Source organism: Hyperoodon ampullatus (assembly GCF_949752795.1).
Source record: "Hyperoodon ampullatus genome assembly, chromosome: 8".
Classification (NCBI taxonomy): domain Eukaryota; kingdom Metazoa; phylum Chordata; class Mammalia; order Artiodactyla; family Ziphiidae; genus Hyperoodon; species Hyperoodon ampullatus.
The window spans coordinates 20002817-20029784 of record NC_136921.1 but is presented as its reverse complement, the minus strand read 5'-3'; the positions used below and the strand labels follow the sequence as shown (position 1 = coordinate 20029784).

The 26968-nt window shown below is 39.0% G+C and overlaps 1 protein-coding gene and 1 pseudogene across 3 annotated transcripts in view; one reads left to right on the top strand and one right to left on the bottom strand.

Moving 5' to 3' along the window:
* The window catches only part of USP37 (ubiquitin specific peptidase 37), a gene marked incomplete at its 5' end in the record, with an annotated part of 91763 nt that overhangs the window by 8532 nt on the left and 56263 nt on the right, over window positions 1–26968 (bottom strand). The window contains 7 exons of one of the 2 annotated variants that reach the window (XM_079710240.1): window positions 8570–8630; window positions 10995–11161; window positions 19128–19383; window positions 20090–20231; window positions 23004–23069; window positions 24950–25114; window positions 26332–26411. In XM_079710240.1, the coding sequence (XP_079566366.1) occupies window positions 8570–8630; window positions 10995–11161; window positions 19128–19383; window positions 20090–20231; window positions 23004–23069; window positions 24950–25114; window positions 26332–26411 (937 nt within the window). The remainder of the gene's footprint in view (window positions 1–8569; window positions 8631–10994; window positions 11162–19127; window positions 19384–20089; window positions 20232–23003; window positions 23070–24949; window positions 25115–26331; window positions 26412–26968) is intronic. The other variant, XM_079710241.1, reaches the window with a different exon arrangement.
* LOC307056939 (ornithine aminotransferase, mitochondrial-like) lies at window positions 5899–7638 on the top strand (annotated as a pseudogene). The gene is made up of 3 exons: window positions 5899–6002; window positions 6047–6341; window positions 6693–7638. The product of its transcript is annotated as an ornithine aminotransferase, mitochondrial-like (transcript).

Sequence of the window (26968 nt, the reverse complement as noted above, 5' to 3'; positions counted from 1 at the left end):
TCCCAAAACGATGTTGAATAATAGTGGTGAGAGTGGGCAACCATGTCTTGTTCTTGATCTTAGTGGAAATGCTTTCAGTTTTTCACCACTGAGGACGATGTTGGCTGGGGGTTTGTCATATATGGCCTTTATTATGTGGAGGAAAGTTCCCTTTATGCCTCCTTTCTGCAGGGTTTTTATCATAAATGGGTGTTGAATTTTGTTGAAAGCTTTCTCTGCATCTATTGAGATGATCATATGGTTCTTCTCCTTCAATTTGTTAATATGGTGTATCACGTTGATTGATTTGTGTATATTAAAGAATCCTTGCATTCCTGGGATAAACCCCACTTGATCATGATGTATGATCCTTTTAATGTGTTGTTGGATTCTGTTTGCTAGTATTTTGTTGAGGATTTTTGCATCAATATTCATCAATGATATTGGTCTGTAATTTTCTCTTCTTGTAGAATCTTTGTCTGGTTTTGGTATCAGGGTGATGGTGGGCTCATAGAATGAGTTTGGGAGTGTTCCTTCCTCTGCAATTTTTGGGAAGAGTTTGAGAAGGATGGGTGTTAGCTCTTCTCTAAATGTTTGATAGGATTCACCTGTGAAGGCATCTGGTCCTGGACTTTTGTTTGTTGGAAGATTTTTAATCACAGTTTCAATTTCAGTGCTTGTGATTGGTTTGTTCATATTTTCTATTTCTTCCTGATTCAGTCTTGGCAGTTGTGTATTTCTAAGAATTTGTCCATTTCTTCCAGGTTGTCCATTTTATTGGCATAGAGTTGCTTGTAGTAATCTCTCATGATCTTTTGTATTTCTGCAGTGTCAGTTGTTACTTCTCCTTTTTCATTTCTAATTCTACTGATTTGAGTCTTCTCCCTTTTTTTTCTTGATGAGTCTGGCTAATGGTTTATCAATTTTGTTTATCTTCTCAAAGAACCAGCTTTTAGTTTTATTGATCTTTGCTGTCGTTTCCTTTTTCATTGATTTCTGATCTTATCTTTATGATTTCTTTCCTTCTGCGAACTTTGGGATTTTTTTTGTTCTTCTTTCTCTAATTGCTTTAGGTGCAAGGTTAGGTTGTTTATTCGAGACGTTTCCTGTTTCTTAAGGTAGGATTGTATTGCTATAAACTTCCCTCTTAGAACTGCTTTTGCTGCATCCCATAGGTTTTGGGTCGTCGTGTCTCCATTGTCATTTGTTTCTAGGTACTTTTTAATTTCCTCTTTGATTTCTTCAGTGATCACTTCGTTATTAAGTAGTGTATTGTTTAGCCTCCATGTGTTTGTATTTTTTACAGATCTTTTCCTGTAATTGATATCTAGTCTCATAGCATTGTGGTCGGAAAAGATACTTGATACAATTTCAATTTTCTTAAATTTACCAAGGCTTGATTTGTGACCCAAGATATGATCTATCCTGGAGAATGTTCCATGAGCACTTGAGAAAAATGTGTATTCTGTTGTTTTTGGATGGAATGTCCTATAAATATCAATTAAGTCCATCTTGTTTAATGTATCATTTAAAGCTAGTGTTTCCTTATTTTCATTTTGGATGATCTGTCCATTGGTGAAAGTGGGGTGTTAAAGTCCCCTACTATGAATGTGTTACTGTTGATTTCCCCTTTTATGGCTGTTAGCATTTGCCTTATGTATTAAGGTGCTCCTATGTTGGGTGCATAAATATTTACAGTTGTTATATCTTCTTCTTGGATTGATCCCTTGATCATTATGCAGTGTCCTTCTTTGTCTCTTCTAATAGTCTTTATTTTATTTTATTTTATTTATTTATTTATTTTTTTTGCGGTACGCGGGCCTCTCACTGTTGTGGCCTCTCCCGTTGCGGAGCACAGGCTCCAGACGCGCAGGCTCAGTGGCCATGGCTCACGGGCCTAGCCGCTCCGCGGCATGTGGGATCTTCCCAGACCAGGGCACGAACCCGTGTCCCCTGCATCGGCAGGCGGTAATAGTCTTTATTTTAAAGTCTATTTTGTCTGATATGAGAATTGCTACTCCAGCTTTCTTTTGGTTTCCATTTGCATGGAATATTTTTTTCCATCCCCTCACTTTCAGTCTGTATGTGTCTCTAGGTCTGAAGTGGGTCTCTTGTAGACAGCATATATATGGGTCTTGTTTTTGTATCCATTCAGCCAATCTGTGTCTTTTGGTGGGAGCATTTAGTCCATTTACATTTAAGGTAGTTATCGATATGTATGTTCCTATTCCCATTTTCTTAATTGTTTTGGGTTTGTTATTGTAGGTCTTTTCCTTCTCGTGTTTCTTGCCTAGAGAAGTTCCTTTAGCATTTGTTGTAAAGCTGGTTTGGTGGTGCTGAACTCTCAGCTTTTGCTTGTCTGTAAAGGTTTTAATTTCTCCATCAAATCTGAATGAGATCCTTGCTGAGTAGAGTAATCTTGGTTGCAGGTTTTTCTCCTTCATCACTTTAAATATGTCCTGCCAGTCCCTTCTGGCTTGCAGACTTTCTGCTGAAAGATCAGCTGTTAACCTTATGGGGATTCCCTTGTGTGTTATTTGTTGTTTTTCCCTTGCTGCTTTTAATATGTTTTCTTTGTATTTAATTTTTGACAGTTTGATTAATACGTGTCTTGGCCTATTTCTCCTTGGATTTATCCTGTATGGGACTCTCTGTGCTTCCTGGACTTGATTAACTATTTCCTTTCCCATATTAGGGAAGTTTTCAACTATAATCTCTTCAAATATTTTCTCAGTCCCTTTCTTTTTCTCTTCTTCTTCTGGAACCCCTATAATTCAAATGCTGGTGCATTTAATGTTGTCCCAGAGGTCTCTGAGACTGTCCTCAGTTCTTTTCATTCTTTTTACCTTATTCTGCTCTGCAGTAGTTATTTCCACTATTTTATCTTCCAGGTCACTTATCCGTTCTTCTGCCTCAGTTATTCTGCTATTGATCCCATCTAGAGTATTTTTTTTTTTTTTTTTTTTTTTGCAGTACGCAGGTTTCTCACTGTTGTGGCCTCTCCCGTTGCAGAGCACAGGCTCCGGACGTGCAGGCTCAGCAGCCGTGGCTCACGCGCCCAGCCGCTCTGCGGCATGTGGGATCTTCCCGGACTGGGGCACGAACCCGTGTCCCCTGCATCGACAGGCGGACTCTCAACCACTGCGCCACCAGGGAAGCCCTAGAGTATTATTAATTTCATTTATTGTGTTGTTCATCGTTGCTTGTTTCCTCTTTAATTATTCTAGGTCCTTGTTAAATGTTTCTTGCATTCTGTCTATTCTATTTCCAAGATTTTGGATCATCTTTACTATCATTATTCTGAATTCTTTTTCAGGTAGACTGCCTATTTCCTCTTCGTTAGGTCTGGTGGGTTTTTATCTTGCTCCTTCATCTGCTGTGTGTTTTTCTGTCTTCTCATTTTGCTTATCTTACTGTGTTTGGGGTCTCCTTTTTGCAGCCTGCACGTTCGTAGTTCCTGTTGTTTTTGGTGTCTGTCCCCAGTGGCTAAAGTTGGTTCAGTGGGTTGTGTAGGCTTCCTGGTGGAAGTGACTAGTGCCTGTGTTCTGGTGGATGAGGCTGGATGTTGTTTCTCTGGTGGCAGGTCCACGTCTGGTGGTGTGTTTTGGGGTGTCTGTGGACTTATTATGATTTTAGGTAGCCTCTCTGCTAATTGGTGGGGTTGTGTTCCTGTCTTGCTAGTTGTTTGGCGTAGGGTGACCAGCACTGTAGCTTGCTGGTCGTTGAGTGAAGCTGGGTGCTGGCTGGTGTTGAGATGGAGATCTCTGGGAGATTTTCGCCGTTTGATATTATGTGGAGCTGGGAGGTCTCTTGTGGACCAGTGTCCTGAAGTTGGCTCTCCCACCTCAGAGGCACAGCACTGACTCCTGGCTGCAGCACCAAGAGCCTTTCATCCACACAGCTCAGAATAAAAGGGAGAAAAAAGAAAGAAAAAGAAAGAAAGAAAGAAAGAGAGAGAGAGAGAGAGAGGGAGGGAGGGAGGGAGGGAGAAAGGAAGGAAGGAAGGAAGGAGGGAGGAGGAAGGAAGGAAGGAGGGAAGGAAGGAAAGAAGGAAAGAAAGAAGATAAAATAAAATAAAATAAAGATATTAAAATAAAAAATAATTATTAAGAAAAAAAAATGTTTTTAAAGAAAAAAAAAGACAAAAACAAAAACGGATGAATAGAACCCTAGGATAAATGGTAGAAGCAAAGCTATACAGATAAAATCTCACACAGAAGCATACACATACACATTCACAAAAACAGGAAAAGGGGAAAAAATCATAAATCTTGCTCTCAAAGTCCACCTCCTCAATTTGGGATGATTCGTTGTCTATTCATGTATTCCACAGATGCAGGGTACATCAAGTTGATTGTGGAGCTTTAATCCGCTGCTTCTGAGGCTGCTGGGAGAGATTTCCCTTTCTCTTGTTTGTTCTCACAGCTCCCTGGGCTCAGCTTTGGATTTGGCCCCGCCTCTGCGTGTAGGTCGCCGGAGGACGTCTGTTCTTTGCTCAGACAGGATGGGGTTAAAGGAGCAGCTGCTTCGGGGACTCTGGCTCACTCAGGCCGGGAGGAGGGAGGGGTACGGAGTTCAGGGCGAGCCTGCGGCGGCAGAGGCTGGCGTGACCTTGCACCAGCCTGAGGTGCGCCGTGCGCTCTCCTGTGGAAGTTGTCCCTGGATCCCGGGACCCTGGCAGTGGTGGGCTGCACAGGCTCCCCGGAAGGGGTGTATGGATAGTGACCTGTGCTCACACACAGGCTTCTTGGTGGCGGCAGCAGCAGACTTAGTGTCTCAGGCCCATCTTCGGGGTTCGCGCTGTTAGCCGCGGCTTGCGCCCGTCTCTGGAGCTCCTTTAAGCAGCGCTCTTAATCCCCTCTCCTCACGCACCAGGAAACAAAGAGGGAAGAAAAAGTCTCTTGCCTCTTTGGCAGGTCCAGACTTTTCCCCAGACTCTCTCCCGGCTAGCCGTGGTGCACTAACCCCCTGCAGGCTGTGTTCACGCCGCCAACTCCAGTCCTCTCCCTGTGCTCCGACCAAAGCCCGAGCCTTAGCTCCCAGCCCCACCCTCCCCGGCGGGTGAGCAGACAAGCCCCTCGGGCTGGTGAGTGCCGGTCGGCACTCTGTGCGGGAATCTCTCCGCTTTGCCCTCCGCACCCCTGTTGCTGTGCTATCCCCTGCGGCTCCGAAGCTCCCCGCCTCCGCCACCTGCAGTCTCCACCCGCGAAGGGGGCTTCCTAGTGTGTGGAAACCTTTCTTCCTTCACAGCTCCCTCCCACTGGTGCAGGTCCCGTCCCTATCCTTTTGTCTCTGTTTATTCTTTTTTCTTTTGCCCTACCCAGGTACGTGGGGAGTTTCTTGCCTTTTGGGAGGTCTGAGGTCTTCTGCCAGCATTCAGTAGGTGTTCTGTAGGAGTTGTTCCACGTGTAGATGTATTTCTGGTGTATCCAGAGCAGCAGAGGGTGGGCAGGTCCCTGGTCCGCCGAGGTGGCGGCGACGGCCGTATTAAAACATTTTGATGAGAGACAAAGTTTCTTTCACCACTTACTGTTGAATTCTAGGTTGAATTTATTCCATTATACAGAATGTTTCATTCCCATTTTTCAATGAGGAAACTGGGACTCAAAGAGGTTAAATAATACCCAAGATCTCACCCTCAGCCTCCTAGCAGTCTTAACAGTGGCAGTATTGCTCAGTCATACAGATGGATTACAGATAGACTGTCCTTGCTATTTAATTTTTCAAAATTAAAAAAATAACATTGTTTAGGGCAGCTGTTCAGTTGATGCCACGTGTCCTGGGCTGGTCTTGGAGGTGCTGCCAGGAGTTACTGGACCCTGTGAAGACCATCCGTGGATCTTGGGTTAAAAATCTGTATTCTAATCTGAACTGTGGGAAGAAGGGATGGTTGGTGATATTCCTACTTGAAGGACCATCATGTTTTCCAGACTAGCACATGTGCAGACTGTTGCTGTGCTTCACCGTGCAATTCATTTTCCAGTGGCTTCTGCTATTGGGTTGGCCAAAAAGTTTGCAAGATGGTACGGAAAAACTCAAATGAACTTTTTGACCAACCCAATACATCTGCTGCAACTAAAAACACAGTCCAAGGCCCTCCATCCTCTGATTACATTTTTGAATGGGAATCTAAATATGGTGCCCACAACTACCACCCTTTACCTGTAGCCCTGGAGAGAGGAAAGGGTATTTAGATATGGGATGTAGAAGGCAGAAAGTATTTTGACTTTCTGAGTGCTTACAGTGCTATTAACCAAGGGCACTGTCATCCAAAGACTGTGAATGCTTCAAAAAGTCAGGTAGATAAAGTGACCTTAACATCTAGAGCTTTCTACAACAACATGCCTGGTGAATACAAAGAGTATGTTACTAGGGTTTCCCTGGTGGCACAGTGGTTGAGAATCTGTCTGCCAATGCAGGGGGATATGGGTTTGAGCCCCGTTCCAGGAAGATCCCACAGGCCATGGAGCAACTAAGCCCATGTGCCACAACTACTGAGCCTGCGCTCTAGAGCCCACGAGGCACAACTACTGAAGCCTACATGCCACAACTCTGAGGCCCGTACACCTAGAGCCCGTGCTCCAAAACAAGAGAAGTCACCGCAATGAGAAGCCTGCGCTCCGCAACAGAGTAGCCCCCGCTCGGTGCAACTAAAGAAAGCCCGAGCCCAGCAATGAAGACCCAATGCAGCCAAAAAAAAAAAAAAAAAAGAGTATGTTACTAAACTTTTCAACTACCACAAAGTTCTTCCTATGATTACAGGAGTGGAGGCTGGAGAGACTGCTTGCAAACTTGCTCGGAGATGGGGATATACTACTGTGAAGGGTATCCCAAAATACAAAGCAAAGATTGTTTTTTGCAGCCAGAAACTTGGGGTAGAACATTGTCTGCAATCTCCAGTTCCACACACCCAACCAGTTACAATGGTTTTGGACCATTTATGTCAGGTTTTGAAATCACTCCATATAATGATCTGCCTGTTCTTGAGCATGCACTTCAGTATCCAACTGTTGTGGCGTTCATGGTGGAACCAACTCAGGGTGAAGCAGGTGTTGTTGTTCTGGATCCAGGCTACCTTGTGGGTGCGCAAGAGCTCTAAACCCAGCACCAGGTTCTGTTTATTGCTGATGAAATACAGACAGGATTGGCCAGAACTCGTAGATGGCTGGCTATTGATCATGAAAATGTCAGACCTGATACAGTTATTCTAGGAAAGGCATTTTCTGGTGGTTTATACCCTGTATCCACAGTGTTGTATAATGATGAAATAATGTTGCCCATTAAACCAGGGGAACATGGTTCTATGTATGGTGGCAATCCACTAGGCTGCCGAGTGTCCATCACAGCCCTTGAGGTTTTGGAAGAAGAAAACCTTGCTGAAAAATGCAGACAAATGGGTATCATCTTGAGAAATGAACACATGAAGCTACCTTTGATATTGTAACTGCTGTAAGAGGAAAAGGATTATTAAATGCTATTGTTATTAGAGAAACCAAAGACTGTGATGCTTGGAAGGTATGTCTGTGACTTCGAGATAATGGACTTCTGGCGAAGCCAACCCATGGTGATATCATCAGGTTTGCACCTCCGCTTGTGATCAAGGAGGAGGAGATTCTGGAGGCCATGGACATCATTAACAAGAACATCTTGCCTTTCTGAGGGTGGTGACAGTTTTCAGTGGCGCCTGGTAGCCAGCCAGAGACAGGCAGTCAGTTGATATCCTGTAAAAAGCTCTGCATTTCTGTGCTTAATGCAGGCATATTCCACTCCCTCGTGGCAAGGGCTTTTTAAAAAATATGTTTTCAGTTCATACATAATAGAATGACACTTATAAATGTGCAGTGTGCTGTGGAACGTAACTAAAAGAATGTCCTGGCATCTTATATTCAATTAAGTGGTTTTGTGTGTGTGTGTGCTTTCTAAGGTGAGATGCCTCTCTCTATATAGAAATCCTTTTAATCAAGCCCCTCAGCATAATTTATATACATTTTAATAATTTCCTTGCTGGTATAAATGTTTGTATTTGAAAAAGTTATATGAGGGTATTACACAGAAGACTTGCTTAACCTTATAAAGTTGAATCATAATCACTGAATTTTAGGAAGGATTAATGGTTAAGCTTACATAAAATCTACTAGATTTAAGTAAACTCCATATTGGCCAGCACCAGGATGTATTCTATGAATGTCATTATTTTGAATTAAGAATTAATGTTTAACATTCCCAGATTATGTTTTAAGTATTTGATATAATTTGTAAAAAAGTGTTTATTTTCAGAGTTTCTTTAATTTTAAAATAAAGCTCATATTTAAAATGTCAAAAAAGTATTGTTTAGGGATATGAATATGCATGGTAACATTTTTTTTTTTTTAAAAAAAGGTAAGCTAATGATGAATACAAATGTTAGAATGGTGGTTTCCTTTGGGAGGGAGGGAAGGGAAGGCGCATACAGGTAACTTCTAAGGTTCTATATCTTTACCTGGGAGGTGTTCAAATTTGTTACTGTTATTAAAAATAACAAAAACATTTTATATGCTCTTCTGTGTGTGATACATTCAGCATATTAAAAAAATGTAATTAATCTCCATACCTTGAAGACTTAACTCTGTAGCTCTCTTGAGGTCATCATCTTCTTTCTGTTCCCAAGCCTCCTAAAGGGATAAGAACAAAACTAAGGTATTTAAAGAAGTATTGATTAAACTTATTTAATGAGGATAAAATCCACTGCTTTGAAAGTATTTGCTAATAATGTTTTCTATAATCTTATGGATGTTTGGAATATGACCTCTTGAAGGATATGGAGAAGTTCTTTACTTTTTCCAACACTGTCTTCCTAAAACAAAAACCTGGGGGTTAAAAAGGCTTAAATGCTATCTCTTCTAGTTAGTGATGCTTGGCTTGCCAATCAAAAGCCATTCAATGTGACATTATGATGTAATTCCCTTTTCTTCTAACATGTATGAGATACCTGGAACATAGCAGATACTTAGTGAATAGCTCTCTTTTCTTCTCCTGATTTACAGGATTTGCCAAGTTCCTTGGTATAAATACTCCTACCATGGCCAATTTTAAGCTACCAATGTGACTCTGAATGCAGATTTGGGAAGTATGTATAGTGGGCTCCCCTAAGCTGACAGGGAGCTGGCTCTAGCACAGACCCTACGCCTATGACATCAAGATAAACAATATTTCCGCAACATATTATTGATAGATTTCTATTTTTATTCTTGTTAAAGAAACTATAAACACGTAAAAGAAGCTTGGTAAATACTAAATGAATGTTGCTGACTGTTGCTTTTCTAATACATATGAGGTTTTCTTAGAAAAAAATTGTACCTCTGAAAATGTTTCAATGAGATGACTCATTATAAAAGGAATAGGAAAATGTTTACTACAAAAAAAATTTCCCTCTCATTTTCAGAGAAAAGATAACTTACAAAGGATGCATGAGTAAAAAAAAAAAAAAAAGTAAAATTGTTTTATACTTTTCTCAATTCTAGACTTGTTGTTAAAGTTACTTAAATGTATAAGAAGCTTAGAATGAGCTATTCTGCATTATAGTCCTGGAAGTAATAATACTGTGTTCAAGAAAGTTACAGAGGTATTCTCTAAGAGGAAATATGATTACTGAAATGTATCCAAGTATATAAAGTCTATGCTGAAACAAGAAGGTAAAGGACACTCTTTTAGTAATTAATAGAACGATGCGGGTACACCAAACTAAAGAAACTTCATCTCATAATCCTATCCTCATATCTGAGAAAAATAAGATAGTTTTAAATGGGTCAGCTGACAAGAAAAATATATGTCTTTTGTCTAAGAAAAGGAGGGTTGCTGAATTTTTTCTTTTTCTGCACTATAAGGAACTATTGTTAAGAAACCAAACCATGGCTTTTTACACTAAGTTTTCTGTAACAAATGATTACTATATATTATTTGTAAGATAGTTTGACATATACACATCTTGATGACAAGGCAACTAAGGAGGTACTTCTTATAAATATCAATAAAAGGATACAGAGCAGCTGGCTCTGAAATAGTTTTAAAGCAGGAGTTCTCAACCTTGGCTGCACATTAGAATCACTGGGGGAAGTTTTGTTTTTTGTTTTTTTTTTAAACCATTATTTAAAAAAAAAAAAAGAAATCTAGATGCCAGACCAAACTCCAGATCAATTACATCAGAATTTCTGAGGGGCAGAACAACCCAGGCATCAGTATTTTTTTTTACAGTTCCCCAGATAATATTAATGTGCAGTTTAAATTAGGCCCAATATTCTAGTGACATTAGACTTCTTAATCTGATATTTGCAAACACTAAAATTGTGCATTCATTCTAGGGAGTCTTGGCAAATTTTTATTACTAACATGCATTGTATAGGATTAGATAACCATCAAAATATCACCTTTTAGTCAGATACCTCAGCTGACTGCAACAGTGCAAATCAACCAGCTTTGGCAAATATAAGCATAAAGAACTAAAAATTGAAGAATAGATAACTACATAAAGAAAAGAGCAGATAAATGTTAGTCTATGACTAAAATCTAAAATTTCAGACAATATTCCAGCGAATTTCATGTTCAAATAATTCATAGGAAAGGATTCATATTGTGAGAAAATGACCAAAACATTTTGCCTTAAAATATTAATGATAAAATCATCATGGTATACCGGCTGTTTCAACTGCTTGCAAAATAAAGTTGGACTAGGGATGATCCCTAACAACTCGTCTTGCTTTAGTGTGCAATAAATTATACTAATAGGAGGTAACCAACAAGACATTTTGTTGCATTTGGGTTTTTTAAAAAACAAAAAGGACCAATGTTTCTGTTTCAAACCCAAGGCAAAAGCCCCAAACAAGTTTACTTTGTTTTGGTGGCTCAGTGGTTCACCGTATGTAAATCACCTGGAATAATGTCTGACACATAGCGCTTAACAAATGTTTTTTACTATTATTATTGTTCTATTTCTTGGAAAAGACAGGTATGGAGAAAGTAGCAATATAAATATCTCTTACTTGTTCCTGAAGGCTCTGAGCCAACGCCTGCTGAAGCTCTTGTTCCTCCCTCTCACGCTCCATATCATACTGCTGGAGCCAATCAACCTCTCCTTGAGGTCCTTCTGGAGTTTTGTTTTCTTTATTCTCATCACAGTCTTTAGTTATCTCGGTAAAACTGGCAGGATCTGAGGAAGCAGAACATAACATAACTGGGATATCCTCTTATAAACTGAACTCTCTGCACTAGAGTGACATGCACTGTTCAAAGAGTAATGTATCCTAACCTCAGACATAACCTGCTTGGGACCCACAATCTCACCTTACTACATATCTAGATCAGGGTTTCTCAATCTCAGCACTATTGACATTTTGGGTGGGATAATTTTTTGTTTGGTGTGGGGAGAGGGGCTGCCCTGTACACTATATAGTGTTTAGCAATATTCCTGACCTCTACCTACTACATGCCAGTAGCAACCCCACACTCCCCAGTTGTGACAACCAAAAGTGACATTGTCAGATGTCTCCTGGGGGACAAAACTGCCCTTGGTTGAGAAACACTGACCTAGAGCAATGGTTCTGAAACTTAAGCAATCATCAGAAACACTATGGTTAAGGATGGAGAAGAATAAATAGCCATATTCAAATGTCATGTCACATGACCAAGTACTAGGAATAAAGTATTGTTTAGGGTAAATGAAGTAAGAATTAGGATAGAATACTTAAGCTAATTACTGAGACTTTCCCATTTGTTACACTGTATGTCATATGAGCATTTTTACATTAATAATCAAATGAGCCTTGAACATATTCTAAATCAAAAGAGCTACACAAAATATGTAATAAACATCTCATGTACCATACAAGTATATGACAACATATATGTTTAAAACATTCATCCAAGGAGGTAAGAAAAAATATTAACCTTTTATTTCTTTCTGTTCATTCTCAATTTCTAGATTATGGCTAGCTGGAATAAATAATATAGGCATAATTTTGTTCTGGTTATCTGAATTTCATTATTTTTAATATAGGTAAGAGTGGGGAGAAGAGGAAGGAACTTCCTTCCCTCTCTCCCTTCTCAAACACTTTACCAAAGCAAAAATTTTCATCTTAGTAAGTTAAGGAAGTTCTCATAAAAAGAATTCAACTGGTTAACAAGAACTACCTTTACAGATTTATTTCACATGGATTGTTTTAAAATTAGTAAGTGCTCTTTACCTGCCCCAATACTGCATTGTACCCATTTAAATGGTAGATAATTTTCTATAGCACAGACAACTCTGAAGCTTACAGCATCTTGATTTTAGACTCTAAGTCAGCAACTAGTCACCATTTTTTAATTGAACTGACTTGCTGACTGAGTATTTATCATTGAAACTAATTCTGAATGTTCATTAAAAGAGGAAAAGAAACTCAGGATATTATTAAGTGCAAAAAGCAGTATGATTCCAATTAAAAAAAATTATACTCCTCCATTCTTGGAGAAAGTCATTTTCCATAGCCTCCAAGGGGCAGCTCTGAGGCGTATAAGATCCCACGTGTCCCTCTGGCCTTAGCTTACTGGACCAGGAATGAATATCTGAAAGAATCAACCAATCAGACCACTTCTGGAAATTTGGAATCGTGACATTCAAAGTTAGTTGATGTTGAGCGTTTCAAGTGGAAGAAAGATTGGGGAGTTGAGGCTGCTATTTTAGGGCATAAGATGAGCATTATTACTTTTATTATCAAAACATACTCATAAAAAGAAGGTGAGAGAGGCACAATTTTTCTTAACCAATAATTTTCAGCACTCAATGTACCAATGTACCTCACACAATCCTAGAATTACACTAGGATTACACTACTATCCATGTGATAGAAAAACAGATGTAAGAAAGTTTACTTTGAGATGCTAAAAATCAATATACATCTGTCTTCAGGACAACATTATCAGATGGATACAAAAAAACATTTCAGATCTAGGAACAAATATGACCATGAAATAAAAAACACAGAGGGGAACCATGTGTTAAAACTCAAACATTCTTATACTAAATATATCATCTGACGCTTCTCCCACCCCAATTGAAAGCTGCTCCTTTCCTACATTCTATATTTCAGTCACTGGGATCACTGTCCACCCAGTTTAGTTGTTTTTTTTTTCTGAAGATAGAAACCTGGGAGTCATTTTGACTTCTCATTTATCCCTTCATGTAACATAAATCGTTATTTCCTAATTATCTTTCGAATCCGTCAACTGCTTTTCTTTCTTTTTAAAAAAATATTTATTTATTTATTTGGCTGCGCTGGGTCTTAGTTGTGGCACGTGGGATCTTTTTTTTAGTTGCGGCATGCAGGCTCCTTTTTATTTATTTTTTAGTTGCGGCATGCAGGATCTAGTTTCCTGACCAGGGATCGAACCCGGCCCCCCTGCACTGGGAATGCAGAGTCTTAACCACTGGACCACCAGGGAAGTCCCAACTGTTTTTCTTTTCAATGCCAAAACCTTGGCTTAGGGCACCATTAACTTTTGGTCTGGACTACTGCAATAACTGCCAAACAGGTCTCACAAGATACTTCGGTTCTTCTCTAATTTATGCACTACACTGCAGCCAGAAATGATCTTTTTCAAATATAAATCTTTATCAAATACTTTTTCACTTAAAATTATTCAGTAACTTCCTAATGCTTTTGAAATAAAAGTCCAAACTCCTAAACATGGTTTTAGGCCATGTAAAAACTGGAGGCTGCATAACTCTCTAGTCTCAACTTTTTGCTTTTCTCCCTCAACACTATGTTCCAGCTATGCAGATCATTCTGAACTTTTGTAGGTCCACTAACTTACCATGGCCTTTCTCATGTCTGGGCCTCTGCATACACTCTTCCCCTCCCTTTGACTAACAGTAAAACCTTACTTAACCAGTATTCCTTCCCCTCCTCAGTTGATTCATGAGACAACCAATCTGATGAGCCCCATATATTTATTGAGAATCTACTACATGCCAGGCACTGCTAAAGAAGCTGGGGATATAGTGATAATTAAGGCAAGATGGCCCTTGCGCCCTGAAGGCACTTAAGTGCAAAGCTTCTGAGATGAAAATGAGCTTAGCATGAGGGACACAGAGAGAATGCTAGTATGGCTAAAACAGCAGAGTGAAAGAGGGGGAAGGTAAAGATAGGCCATGGTGAGAAGCTTGGATTAAGTGTAATGGGAAATCACAAGTTTTAAGCAGAAGGGTGACCGTGTGATTTAAGCTTCAGAAAGATTATGTTGGCTGCTTTGTTCATGAAAGAAGTCTGTAGTGGGGCAAGAGTGACAGAAGAGACATTAGGAATCAACTGTAGTGGACCAGGTCAGAGATGGAAGGCTAGAGTTACAGCTATGAAGATGTTGATAAATGATTAAATTCAGGATATATTTTGGAGGTAGAGCAGACTAGACTTATTGATGGACTGAATGTAAGGTGTGAAGTAAAACAAAAAAATCAAGGGAGACATATTTTTTGGCCTGAGTCAAAAAATGGTGGATGGGGCTTCCCTGGTGGCGCAGTGGTTGACAGTCCACCTGCCGATGCAGGGGACGCGGGTTCGTGCCCCGGTCCGGGAGGATCCCACATGCCGAGGAGCGGCTGGGCCCGTGAGCCATGGCTGCTGAGCCTGCGCGTCCAGAGCCTGTGCTCCGCAACGGGAGAGGCCACAACAGTGAGTGGCCCGCGTACCGCAAAAAAAAAAAAAAAAAAAATGGTGGATGGTGGTACCATCTGTTGATATGGGGCAGGGTTATGGGGGGGCGGGGGGTGGTTAAAAATCAGACCGCCAAATGGACATTTCAAGTAGGCATTTACATGTGTAAGTTTAAAGCTCAGGGGAGAGATCCGGGCTAGGGATATGAATTTGATATTTCATCAGTATGTGAGGTTATGGTAATGTCTGAGATCACTCAGGGAGAGAACTTTAGAAAAAAAGACCGCTAAGGACAGTGTCCTGGGAATACTCCAACAGTTAGAGTTCTGATGAGGGAAGCAAAAAAACAAAACCATAAACCCTGGAATGAACAGTTGGTTTAGTAGGAAGAAAAAACCATGGCAAGAATAGTTTATAGAAAAAAGTTTATAAAGCTTTAAATGTTAAGGAGGGAGTGATGGATTGTATGAAAATTGCTAATGCAAACTTTATAAAGACCATTTCAGTGGAGTGCTGGGGATGAAAGCCCACTTGGAGAGGGTTGACAAGAGAATGGGAGATGGTAAGAAAGTAGAATGAGTAAAACAACTCTTTGAAAGGATTTCTCTGGGAAGGGAGCAAAGAAAAGGAGCAGTGGCTAGAGGGAAACACAAGGTCATGAGAGTTTTAAAAAGATGGGTGACATTAAGGCACACCAGGAATAATTTAGAAGAGGGAAGACCTGACGCAGAAGAGAAAGAGTATCATTTCAAGAGGGAAAGTCTTTAGAAGGCACAAGTAGATGAGATCTTGGATATGAATGGAGGGATTGGCCTTAAATAAGAAGAGGGACATTTCCTCCATAACAAAGGTGAAGGCAGAGTTTTCATCTGACTGCATCTATTTTCTTTGAAAGGTATACAGCTAAGTTATGTGCCTAGAGTATGTGTGGAAGGAGAACTACAGATCTGAGAAAGACATGGAGACCAAGAAAAGAAATTTACTAAGGAACTATAACAGAACTGACTAGCAGCATGTAGTGCCCATGTAAGAGCGCAGTCATGATTTTTTTTTTTTTTTTTAGTGGTACGCGGGCCTCTCACTGTTGTGGCCTCTCCCGTTGCGGAGCACAGGCTCCAGATGTGCAGGCTCAGCAGCCATGGCTGACGGGCCCAGCCACTCCGCGGCATGTGGGATCTTCCCGGACCGGGGCACGAACCCGTGTCCCCTGCATCGGCAGGCAGACTCTCAACCACTGCGTCACCAGGGAAGCCCCATAGTCATGATTTTGAAGAAAGTATAGTCAGCACAGTTTGGGGACTTTTCTCCAGCAATCTTCAACTGCTTGGGTGTAGACATGGAATAAGAAGCTGGTTGAACTGGGAGATGGGACTTTGTTAGGCGACTGAGAGAAGAAAACAGAGGAAAGAGATAGAAGTACCAAAATATGGCATATAGGCTGGGGAGGGAAGTGGTGACAAGAGGGAGGTGATGAGTAGCAAAAAGTAGAAGACAATGGATTGGAAGTCTTAATGAGATCAAGTAATTGTTGAAATAAGAATATGATATTAGGTGAGCTAGGGAGAGAGAAGGGTTAGAGAAGAATATGTGAAATTAAGATTTCAAAGGCGGTACATTTACTGATGATGACAAAGTCTAGGGAAGTGGTTCTCAAACTTCAGCATGCATCAGAATCAACTGGAATCAAAACACAGAATGCTGAGCCCCACATCCAGAGTTTCTCACTCAGTAGGTGTGCGGTGGGGTCAAGAATGGCATTTCCAGCAAGTTCCTACATGATACTGATGGCCTGGGGACACACTTTGAGAACTACTGGTTTAGGGTATGAATTTTGGCAGTTATCAAGATGGGGTAGAAGAAAAGCTCTTTGGAAATAAGATTAGGAATTGAGAAACCAGGCTGTTGAAATGGTCATTTATGAGGATGCTGAAAGCCCTAAGAACGCTGATGGGCGTGGAGTGACTGGAAGGTAAAAGAGAGCTACAGACAGAGAAAATAGGTGGCAAAGTCTGAAGTCACGTACCAAAGGAGCTGGGGTTTTTGTAGGATGAAAGAAGACAAGGAGTTGGAAATGGCAATGGGCAACAAGGCAAAAACCATCTCCAGGCTCTGAAGTTTTAGGGTATGGGGAAAAAAACCTAGCTTATACTTAAAGAACAGTAGGACAATCCATAATGGGAGTCTTTTAAAGAAAAATTGGCCTGACTAGAGACTAAAGGGACCTAACAACCAAATGCAGGGGGTAAGTTTTGGGTTCTAGATTTTTTAAAAGGTGTAAAAAATATTTTGGGGATAATTGGGTAAATGTGTATGTGGGCTCTATATTAGAACTATATATGGAATTACTGTTAATATTCTTAGGTATGACAATTGTTATACAGGAAAACTTCCGTGTACTTAGGAGAGTCAGGCTGAAGTATTTTAGGGTGAAGTATTATGATACCTGCAACTTCAAATGGTTCCATTAAGTGTGTGTGTGTGTGTGCGTGTGTGTGTGCGCACACACGCGCAATCTCTAAAGATGGCCTCCAATGAACCATGCCTACAGGTATTCTAACTCTGTGTGGTCCACCTCACAGTGAATCTGGGCAGATCCTGTGAGTGCTTTAAAGAAATGTGGTGGAATTGATTCTGTCCTAATTTTGAGCCTATACATTAAGGAAGCTTGGCAGCAGCCTCTTTTGTGCTTTTGGGAGCCCTGAGCTATCATGTAAGAAGTTTGGCTACCATGCTGAAGAGGCCATACAGGAAGGGAGAGGCCCTGAGATTACATGAAGAGATGAAAAGCTGAGGAGAAGAGGGGAAGGGAGATGGCCAGGGAGAGGGGACCAGAAGAACAGAGAGGATATCTAGCCAGCTCAGCTGACCCTTCTAACCAACACAACCCATGTGCCAAGGTGAGCCATCTTGGATGTTGTAGCACAGTTAAGCCCCAGCCAACATCACACAGAGCAGAAAAACTACCAGCTAAGACCAGTCAATCCATAGTAATGAGATATTAAAATTACTGTTGTTGTAAAGCACTGATTTTGGGGTAACCGCTGCACAACTACACATACACACAGGGGCAGTGTGGAAGGGAGAGAAAAAAATGTGACAAAATGTTAATGAATCTAGGTGAAGGGTATAAAAGTGTATATTGTTTTATTCTTCAATTTCTCTCTGGACTTGAAACTTTCGAAATAAAACCTTATGGAGCGTTTGATCACATTTGATCGTTCCTTAGAATTATTATTGATTTTTAAAGTATGATAATGATATGGAGGATAGGTTTTTGTAAAAAGAGTTCTTATCTTTTAGTGATACTGAAATCCTTACTGATGAAATGATCTAGTATCTAGGATTCACTTCCAAGGGCAGTGATTATAAGTTTAGTAAGAGAAGGGGACATCATAAGGGTACTTGCATCAAGAGGTAAAAAAGGGTGTAAAGAAAAAAGAAAAAAAAAGGAAACATCTATATACAAAAACCATCAGCTTTTTGTTTCCAGTTAAATTGAGGAAATACTAACTCTTATTTTACTTGCACATAAAATAATTCAAAACTGAGGAGGCCCTAACAACCCCAAGAATACAGAAAATAATTTTGTGATATACTACTATTCTCTTCATCTCCAAAATCCTAGGCTTGATATACGGAAACACGTTAGCAAGCTACCTAGATACAGATACTAAAGATATAGATACTAAAGATATCAGGAGAAAATATTAGACTTGGCCCCAGGAAAGGAAGTGAAAATTTTCTACTTAAAAAATCTTAAAATACCCATAGTGCAAGGCAAGGAGGCTCAGCTCTGTTGTTTGCAGTGATAGCTTGAGAAATAACAAAATATGAGTAATAATTACCACAAAAATAATTTTTATCTGTATAGCACTTTACATAATATGTATATACTATCTAACATTCTACCCACAACTATCTGAAGTATGTCTGGTACATTCCCCATACAGAGGTAAGAAAACTGAGTATCAAAGAGGTTAAATTACCTACTTAGAAATTTATAACTAGTAGGTGGTATAGCTAAGACTAGACACCCAAGACCCTCTTAGTTCAGTGGTCTTGCCACCATTATGAAGGGATGAACCCAGAGAAGAATGGAGAACTTAAATTATTTATACATTAAAACTTGGTATAAGTTCAGATATACAAAAATGAAGAATTACACAAATTTCTGAGAGCAGTGGTGTGAAAAAAGTGACCAAAAACTGACACAAACATTTTTTAAATGCACAAGAATATTAACTTTTCTTTTGATGTACACCTAAAGGGACATGGCATACCTTACCACTAGCCTCTGGATACTAACTCACAATATTTGCTTCTCATTTTTTTAAACCGTTAGAAAAAAAAAAAAAGCACAAAAATATTATTAGCTCTGTTATTCAGATCCATCTCACCTCCCATTATGTAGAAGTCATTTGTTACTATAAAGCTTTGGAATACAGTTGTGCCTGTTTAACAGATGTTTATTTTCATTAAACCTACCGGGCTCTGTGACTGTTTTTGGCTTCTCAGTTTCCACAGGGTCTGGATTTTCAGGCATTTCTTGAATATCATCTTCTGCAAATCCAGTATCAGGGCTGCTGGTTGGTTTATCATCATCTTCATGACTGAGAGATGGTGAAGCTTCTCTTTTACTTATCTCTAAAACAGCTGCTAGAAGCTCTTCTTCACTCATTCCGTCAAATCCTGAGTTTTCCAATTCAGACTTATCAGGTTCTAGTCTGCAAGATTTTGAATCCTGAAGAATAGAGCTGCTTTTAGAAGAAACCAGAATGCCTACAAATATAGCAATCTTGGAGTTTAAAGTGATAGGGACTCCCCTGGTGGCACAGCGGTTAAGAATCCACCTGCCAACGCAGGGGACACGGGTTTGAGCCCTGGTCCGGGGAGATCCCACATGCCGCAGAGCAACTAAGCCTGTGCGACACAAGTACTGAGCCTGCGCTCTAGAGCCCATGCGCCACAAAGCCCGCGCGTAGCAACAAGGAAGGAATGGACGGAGGGAGGGAGGGAAGGAAGGAAGAAAGAAATCTTGCCATTTGTGACATCACTGAAGGACCCTGAGGGAAATAAGTTACACAAAGGCAAATAATGTATGATCTCACTTACATGTGGAATCTAAAAAACAAACAAACTAAGCTCACAGATACAGAGAACATATTGGTTGTTACCAGAGGTGGGGGCTAGGGAGTGAGTGAAATGGGTGAAGGGGCAAAAAGGTATAAACTTCCAGTTATAAAATAAAAAAGTCACAGGGATGTAATGTACAGTATGGTGACTACAGTTAATAATATCGTACTGCATACTGAAAGGTGCTAAGAGTACATCTGAAAAATCCTCTTTCACAAGAAATGATCTATCCTGTGTATTTATTAAGTTTGCTGATGCTGGCTATGAAAGGCATTTGTTTGGACAGTCAGATATTTTGGTGAGAAATTACTTACCTTTTCCAGGTCTTCCTGCTGCTGTTCACTGCCTGACATTTCACAAAGTCTCTGGCTAAGGGCCACAGAGCGTTTAAGCTCATCTTCACTGTCTGAATCAAGGCATAAAGCCGAGGAGTTCTTGGATTTAGAGGTGAAATTCCTGTAATTTAAGAAAAACGAACAAACAAAAAAACCCTATGTAAGTCTGACAAATAAATATTTGTCCTTGTTATTTTTTTGAAGTATAAATACCAATTAAAACAAAAAGCTTTTCCATTATGGAGAATGATTTAACAGAGAAAAAAAGATATATCAAAAGAGGTCTCTTTAAGAATTACCTTTGCCCTACTCCCAAAGAGCCATGCTTTGAAAATCAGACAACTCTTACGCTATTATATATTATCAGTAAACCAATCACTTTGTGCCTTTTTTCTTTTAACGATCAACTCCAAAGAAGTTTGTTACTGGCTTTATAAAGCAAGTATTCTACTGAATGCATGCAGACATAGCAATGAATACATGTTTTTGACAAGAGAGTGCATGAGGACTAATTTTTGCTCTTTTAAATTATGATCCATGTACTTTGAAATTAACAGTAACATTCCACTTATCCATTTATATGTAGGTCCAGCTTCTGGCAACCTCTACCTTCTAGAACATAGGAACTTAAAAGTAAAACAAAACAAAACAAAACAAAACAAAACAAACGCCTCTGAGGAAGGCAGCAGTTTCAAAGCCCATGAACTTTACTCTTTAGGCAGGGACCCTATTTCCCCAGGAAATAGTGTATAAAATAATGTAGCAAGTTCATCAAGAAATGAGAGCTAAGAAATGTGAGAGAATAACCACAAAAAGGGCAATAAAGAGCTATAAAGTAATTTAATGTAAAGGTAAACTGTCTTATAAGAATTAAGAGCCTCTGAGGGCATTATCATATTAAAACACAGTGCAATAACTGATATTTACAACGCCGATTTTAAGTAATTACAATATATTTAAATTATCCGCAGCGTATTTTATTTAATATAAGGAATTCTGTAAGCTTACAAAGATATAACCATCTAAAATGGTTAAAACATTTTAAAGATTAAAATTAAAAAGACAACGTTTAAAAGGACAAGCTTCAGTTATATAAAAATTCATTTATTTGGAATATCAAATATTATTCTTCAATGATACCAGATAAGTAAGGTGTTACTGTGTTGTCTTCTGAGTGAGCTGAAAATAAACTAAAGGAAAAAGCGGTAAAGGTCAAAAAGCACAAATTTTCTTTGATGAAGGTTAACATAAATTCATATGCTGTACTAAAAAAAAAATAAAATGGAAATTGGAAAATGCAATAATCTAAATGTGAAAACTGTAAATAAACATGTAGAATGATGGCACCAAGAAATAAGAGGCCACAATGGAAATCAGGAGGATTGCGTAGCAATGTAGATCCAAGAAAAGAGGCAAGTGGTCAGTGATAAACCCAACCATAGTCTTTGGCTGAGAGCAGCCAGGATATCACTGCACTTCAGTCTGAACACTTGAATAGCCTCCCAATATGTGTTCAAAAAGGGTTTTTAATATAACTTAGAAATAGCCAATTAGCCATCTTAATTCTTCATTTCTGATTTCATGCTCACCAAGCAAAACTGAAAATATTGATTTATTTATCCATGTAAATACTTTGCTGAAGGAGGATGACACCTGGCTACTAATATACCAGGGTCAAACGTGACAAAGGACATTATAGAAGAACCAATGGTATTCTGGTTCATAGTTCAGCCTCTTTTAAGTTTGATCGGCATGACAGGTCTTCTAGGGCCTAATCATCCTTTATTGACCAACTCTCAAATTCTCATAGCAGTAAGACCCTGGAGAACAGATTGACCATGCCAAGTATAATGATGCCCAATGAAACCATCTCTTTCTTGAAGCTATAGTGATTTGGTACATAAAGAGTGCATTCCATTAATAGTTACTATATTCACAGAAGGCAGCTTGCCTGTAGTAAGGAAAAATATTCATCCTGTAAATGCATCACTTGCTCACTTTCTAAGCAGCCAAGTGGTATTGCTCATTTGTATCTTGAGAACGGGCAAGAGTATTCATATCGGTACCATTTCAGATTTCTAGTCAGTTAGTCATCTGGTTTTAATTGCACTGAAAAATAATTAACAGGAGGAAAAGAAAATAGCAATTCCCAAATGTCATTTTATGGTTATATAAGCCCCCCAAAAGCCCTTAAACAACAAAAGTGTCTCTTTTCTAAAAGTACTTTGGGACATCAAATTTAAAAAAAACTAATTTTAAAGACAAATGACAACGAAGCCATTCAGAAATGTCTAATCAGGAACTGTGGTTCTAGTCAAATCATAGAGGAGGTATATTAAAAAAAAAAGTATTTGTTTCTTTCTTGGACAAACTTTTGGTCTTAAGCAAAAAACATTTGTAGAATAGCTACATTCTAATGTGTATGTGTTTTCCTGTCCCCTTTCAGAATAGTTCCAGCTCAGTGTCTAAGACAAGAAGTCCCACACTGGTAAGCAACAGGTGAAAAGGTATTTTGGGATCTCCATGTGTATATTTGAAGAATGGTGCTTTTTATACCAGTATGGGTTATTTTAACCCTTCAATCCTTAAAATCCCTCATCATTAGTCAATTTCTAGAGTTGTAGGATGAAAATATTACATACAACAGATGATTTAAGAAGTTTTAAAACAAAATTTTGAGAGGACCATCTGAACTTGATTCAGTGTTAAAAACTTGATACTCACTAAATTACAGTTTAAAGCATATTCAGGAAAATTCCAAAGTACAGTAATGCAGAGCAATTATCATGCAAAAAGAGAAACAATAAGAAAAGGGGAGGGGATAATCTTGGAAATCAGGGTAAGCCAAATCCTTAAAAATACAAATTTTGGGTACACAAGAAATATAACTCACTTTGAAGGTGTTGAAGGGCTGGTGATGCAGGAATTCACCATTTGAGAGGCTTTCAATGGTCTAGAACTATCAGAAAATTAGAAAATATATATGTAGACAATTACTATTACTAAAAATATATTTAACTTACTAAATGAATTATTCTGTATTATAGTCTCTTATATATCCTCTTGAAAAGCAAACAATTATAATACTTTTTAACTAACAATAGAGGTCAAAAGAGAAAACAAAATACTTTCTCTAGGCTCTTCCTTATCTAATGATCTAAATAAACAACATTGGAAATGAACTCAAATACAATATAAAGAGAACAACTTGGGAAATTCTCTTTGTCTCAGTTCTTTTAAGCAATAAAATAACAATAGCTCTCATTTATTGAGGACTTACTAGATGTCAGGCACTGTAGTAAGAACTCTTGTGTATTACCTCATTTAATGTTCACAACTACCCTGTTATTTTCCCTACAGACAGGTCAAGGAATTTGTCCAAAATCTTAAAGCTATCGTATCACAGAGTCAGAGAGCCTGGTTTCAGCCCTGTGATCATAAACAGCCTTGGCTAATGGTTTGAAAATACTGCCAGAAAGAATACTAGCTCTACCAGTAGAGGGCAGTTTCCATCAAGCAAAAACATCTATTCTAATGAAAGGCCATAAGAGAAAAATCCAGAAACACTGATTCTCTGGGAACATGTTGTTATTGACTTATTGAGGCCTTTAGTGTAAATGTACATGATGTAGAATATATTTCAATTATTAATCCAAGGGGAATAATTTTTACAAAACTTCATTAATTCATGTTAGCAAATGTTCATTTGCTTTCTGTAATGTCTATTATTCCATGTCAGTGAAGAGACCTGGCTCTTCCAGTTACTAACTGCATGAGCTGAAGAAAATCACTTAATTTCCTTGGATCTCCTCTGTATAATTAAGAAGTTAGACAAAAATCTCTAAAATCCCTTTCACCTCTAAAGCTCTAGAACTTTATGATTATACCAAACTAGTGTTCAAGTATAAAAAAGAACTACAATATATGGCTCCAAAGTAATGCAAGTATGCAGAAGAAAGAGAAACATTTAGAGAAGTCTTAAGGTTTTCCTGGCATTCATGATGACGCAAAATAGAATGTAAAAGTTACTTCTTGGGCTTCCCTGGTGGCACAGTGGTTGAGAGTCCGCCTGCCGATGCAGGGGACACGGGTTCGTGCCCCGGTCCAGGAAGATCCCGCATGCGCGAAGCGGCTGGGCCCATGAGCCATGGCCGCTGAGCCTGAGCGTCCGGAGCCTGTGCTCCACAACGGGAGAGGCCGCAACAGTGAGAGGCCCACGTACAGCAAAAAAAAAAAAAAAAAAAAAAAAAAAAAAAGTTACTTCTTTTCTCAAGGAAAAATTTTGAGGAGCCACTGAAGTTTTTTGCTCAAACTGGGAATAATACATTTATGAAGACACAATCTATTTTGGGGGTCCCAGCATAATATTTAATGTACTGTTTCTCAAGTCTGCATACTCCAGAGTCAGCAAAGGCATTTGTTAAAAATATTGATTCCCCAGACCTATATCAGATTTTCTGAAACAGAACTTCTAAGGAACAAACACAGGAATCAGTATTTTTAGGGTTCAGGTGACTCTTATGATCATGCAAATTTGGTTTGTATTCCCCAGATGTATCAAACTATCTTCTAGTGATCTAAAAGAGTAAGGAGCACTCCCGGAAAAGGTAATTTATTATGAAAGGCAATTAACATATGTTGTAAGTTTTTGTTTAAGCATTTTAGTCAATTACTTAAATCAGGTAGTAACTTAGCACAAAGTCCCAATATAAAGCAAAATAAAAATCTCCTTCTTGGTCTGATTTTACCTGGAGCCATGTTATCTAGTTCAGTCATTCTTTTGATCAGATACTAAAAGCCTTTCTACTTCAGAAGGGAAAGAAATTCTCAAGGACTTACATTGCCATTTGTGCACTCCAACCAAGGTTGAAGGGTGGTTTTGTATTTTCAGTGCAATGAGATGAGAGGGTCAGGTATCTTGGAATGATGACTTGCTGCCCAATCTTGTTGTTAAGTGAGAGAGCAACATTGAAGCTATATCGTTTCAAATGAAGAATGAGGATCCTGAAAAACAGGAGGTGATAACATTATTAGTTTATACATAATAGAGGTAGCTCTCTTACAGGTAAGAAGAGATCACTGTAACTAACCATGTTAGACAGCTTTTGAGTTAAAGACTACATTAGGCTGAACTAAAGATCTGTCAAAGAACACTTACTGAATACTTGCCATGTGCTAGGCATTGTGCTAGGTACTAAGAATAAAAATAAAAATAAAACACAGGCATTGGGTAGGTATTAATTATTAATTGGGAGGTTTCAGTAAAATAATGTTCCTAGAAAAAAAAATCAAAACACATCAGACAAGAAAACTAATTTTAGAATAGTGGTATTGATAATGGATCAAATCCCTAAATTATTTATTTCAATGTTATATAGTTTACAAAAAAATGGGTGTTATATAACGACAAATGGTAATTTAAAGTGTTAAACAGGACTTCCCTGGTGGCGTAGTGGTTAAGAATCCGCCTGCCAGTGCAGGGGACGCGGGTTCGAGCCCTGGTCCGGGAAGATCCCACATGCCGCGGAGCAACTAAGCCCATGTGCCACAACTAATAAGCCTGTGCTCTAGAGCCCACGAGCCACAACTACTGAAGCCTGCGCACCTAGAGCACGTGCTCCGCAACAAGAGAAGCCATCACAATGAGAAGCCTGCTCACTGCAACTAGAGAAAGCCTGCACGCAGCAACGAAGACCCAACACAGTCAAAAATAAATAAATTTATTAAAATAAATAAATAAATAAATAAAGTGTTAAACAGCCCTTATGTTTGATGGTGAAAATTAATTTTTTTAAGATGACTTTTGACAAGAACTGTTCTTATTTCAGTAGCACATTCTCTAGAGAAAGGTAAGAGAGAAATGAAAAGTTTTCTCCACTTATAAAAAAGTTCTATAAAATGTACATGCACAACAAATTATAACTAAGTGTTACACATTACTGAATTAAAAATTTACTAGTAAGTCCCCATCATTATTCCAAAGTCTCATCAGCCTTGTTCTCTTGTTGCCATCTTCTTGGGACTCTCAGGTTCCTTCTCTTCTTCAACTTTCCAAATCCTCTTCCTTTCTTATACAAGAGAATTGTAGCTTTCCATTCTCTAGCCTCTTCATATCTCAGCTTTGCTGACCTTCTTTACCAATCCATCTGATAAGCCTCACTTATTCAGTAATATTTGTAAGTACTTTAAAGAAGAAAAATTGAAGAGCCAATTAATTTTACCTGGGTAGCCTGTTAAATTTGTGCCTGACAAGAGCACATTTCCCACCACACTTCTCACAGGAATACTCAAGTTCTTCTGCCTGTAAAAAGACAAGAGGGAAAAATAAAGAAGTATAAAGTTGAATTAGCACTGCCCCATTAAATGCTAATTTCTCTAGTCATACTAGTTCAGTGGAATGACAACTCCGACCAGTTTAGATTTTGTGTCTAGAATTATAAGCCTTACTAAATTAAGACCTAATCCTCAAAATATAGTTATAATATCATGCCCTGTTTCAGAATTCCTAATTTCCTTTTTTTTACCAAGGAAACATCTCAATTTATGACAGTAACTAAACTACAGTAGCAGATTCTCAACCTTTTCCCCATGGATACACAAGAACCACTGCCAAGAGTATAACCAGATTTTAACATTTGGCCATAGCAGAGATAAGATCACCTTCAGGTTAGGCGGAGTTCCTGGTCTGTTAGGTGTAACTCTACCCCTTTCTTATAATGGAACTCAATCTTCTGGTGACAGCCCACTAAGAACAACTGCTCTAAAAGGACCAAAGTTTGGGGTGGATATCATTACCTAGAGAAAACTGAAACAAGAAATCCTTAAAAAATGGGGGTAAAGATACACAGGAAAAGCTTC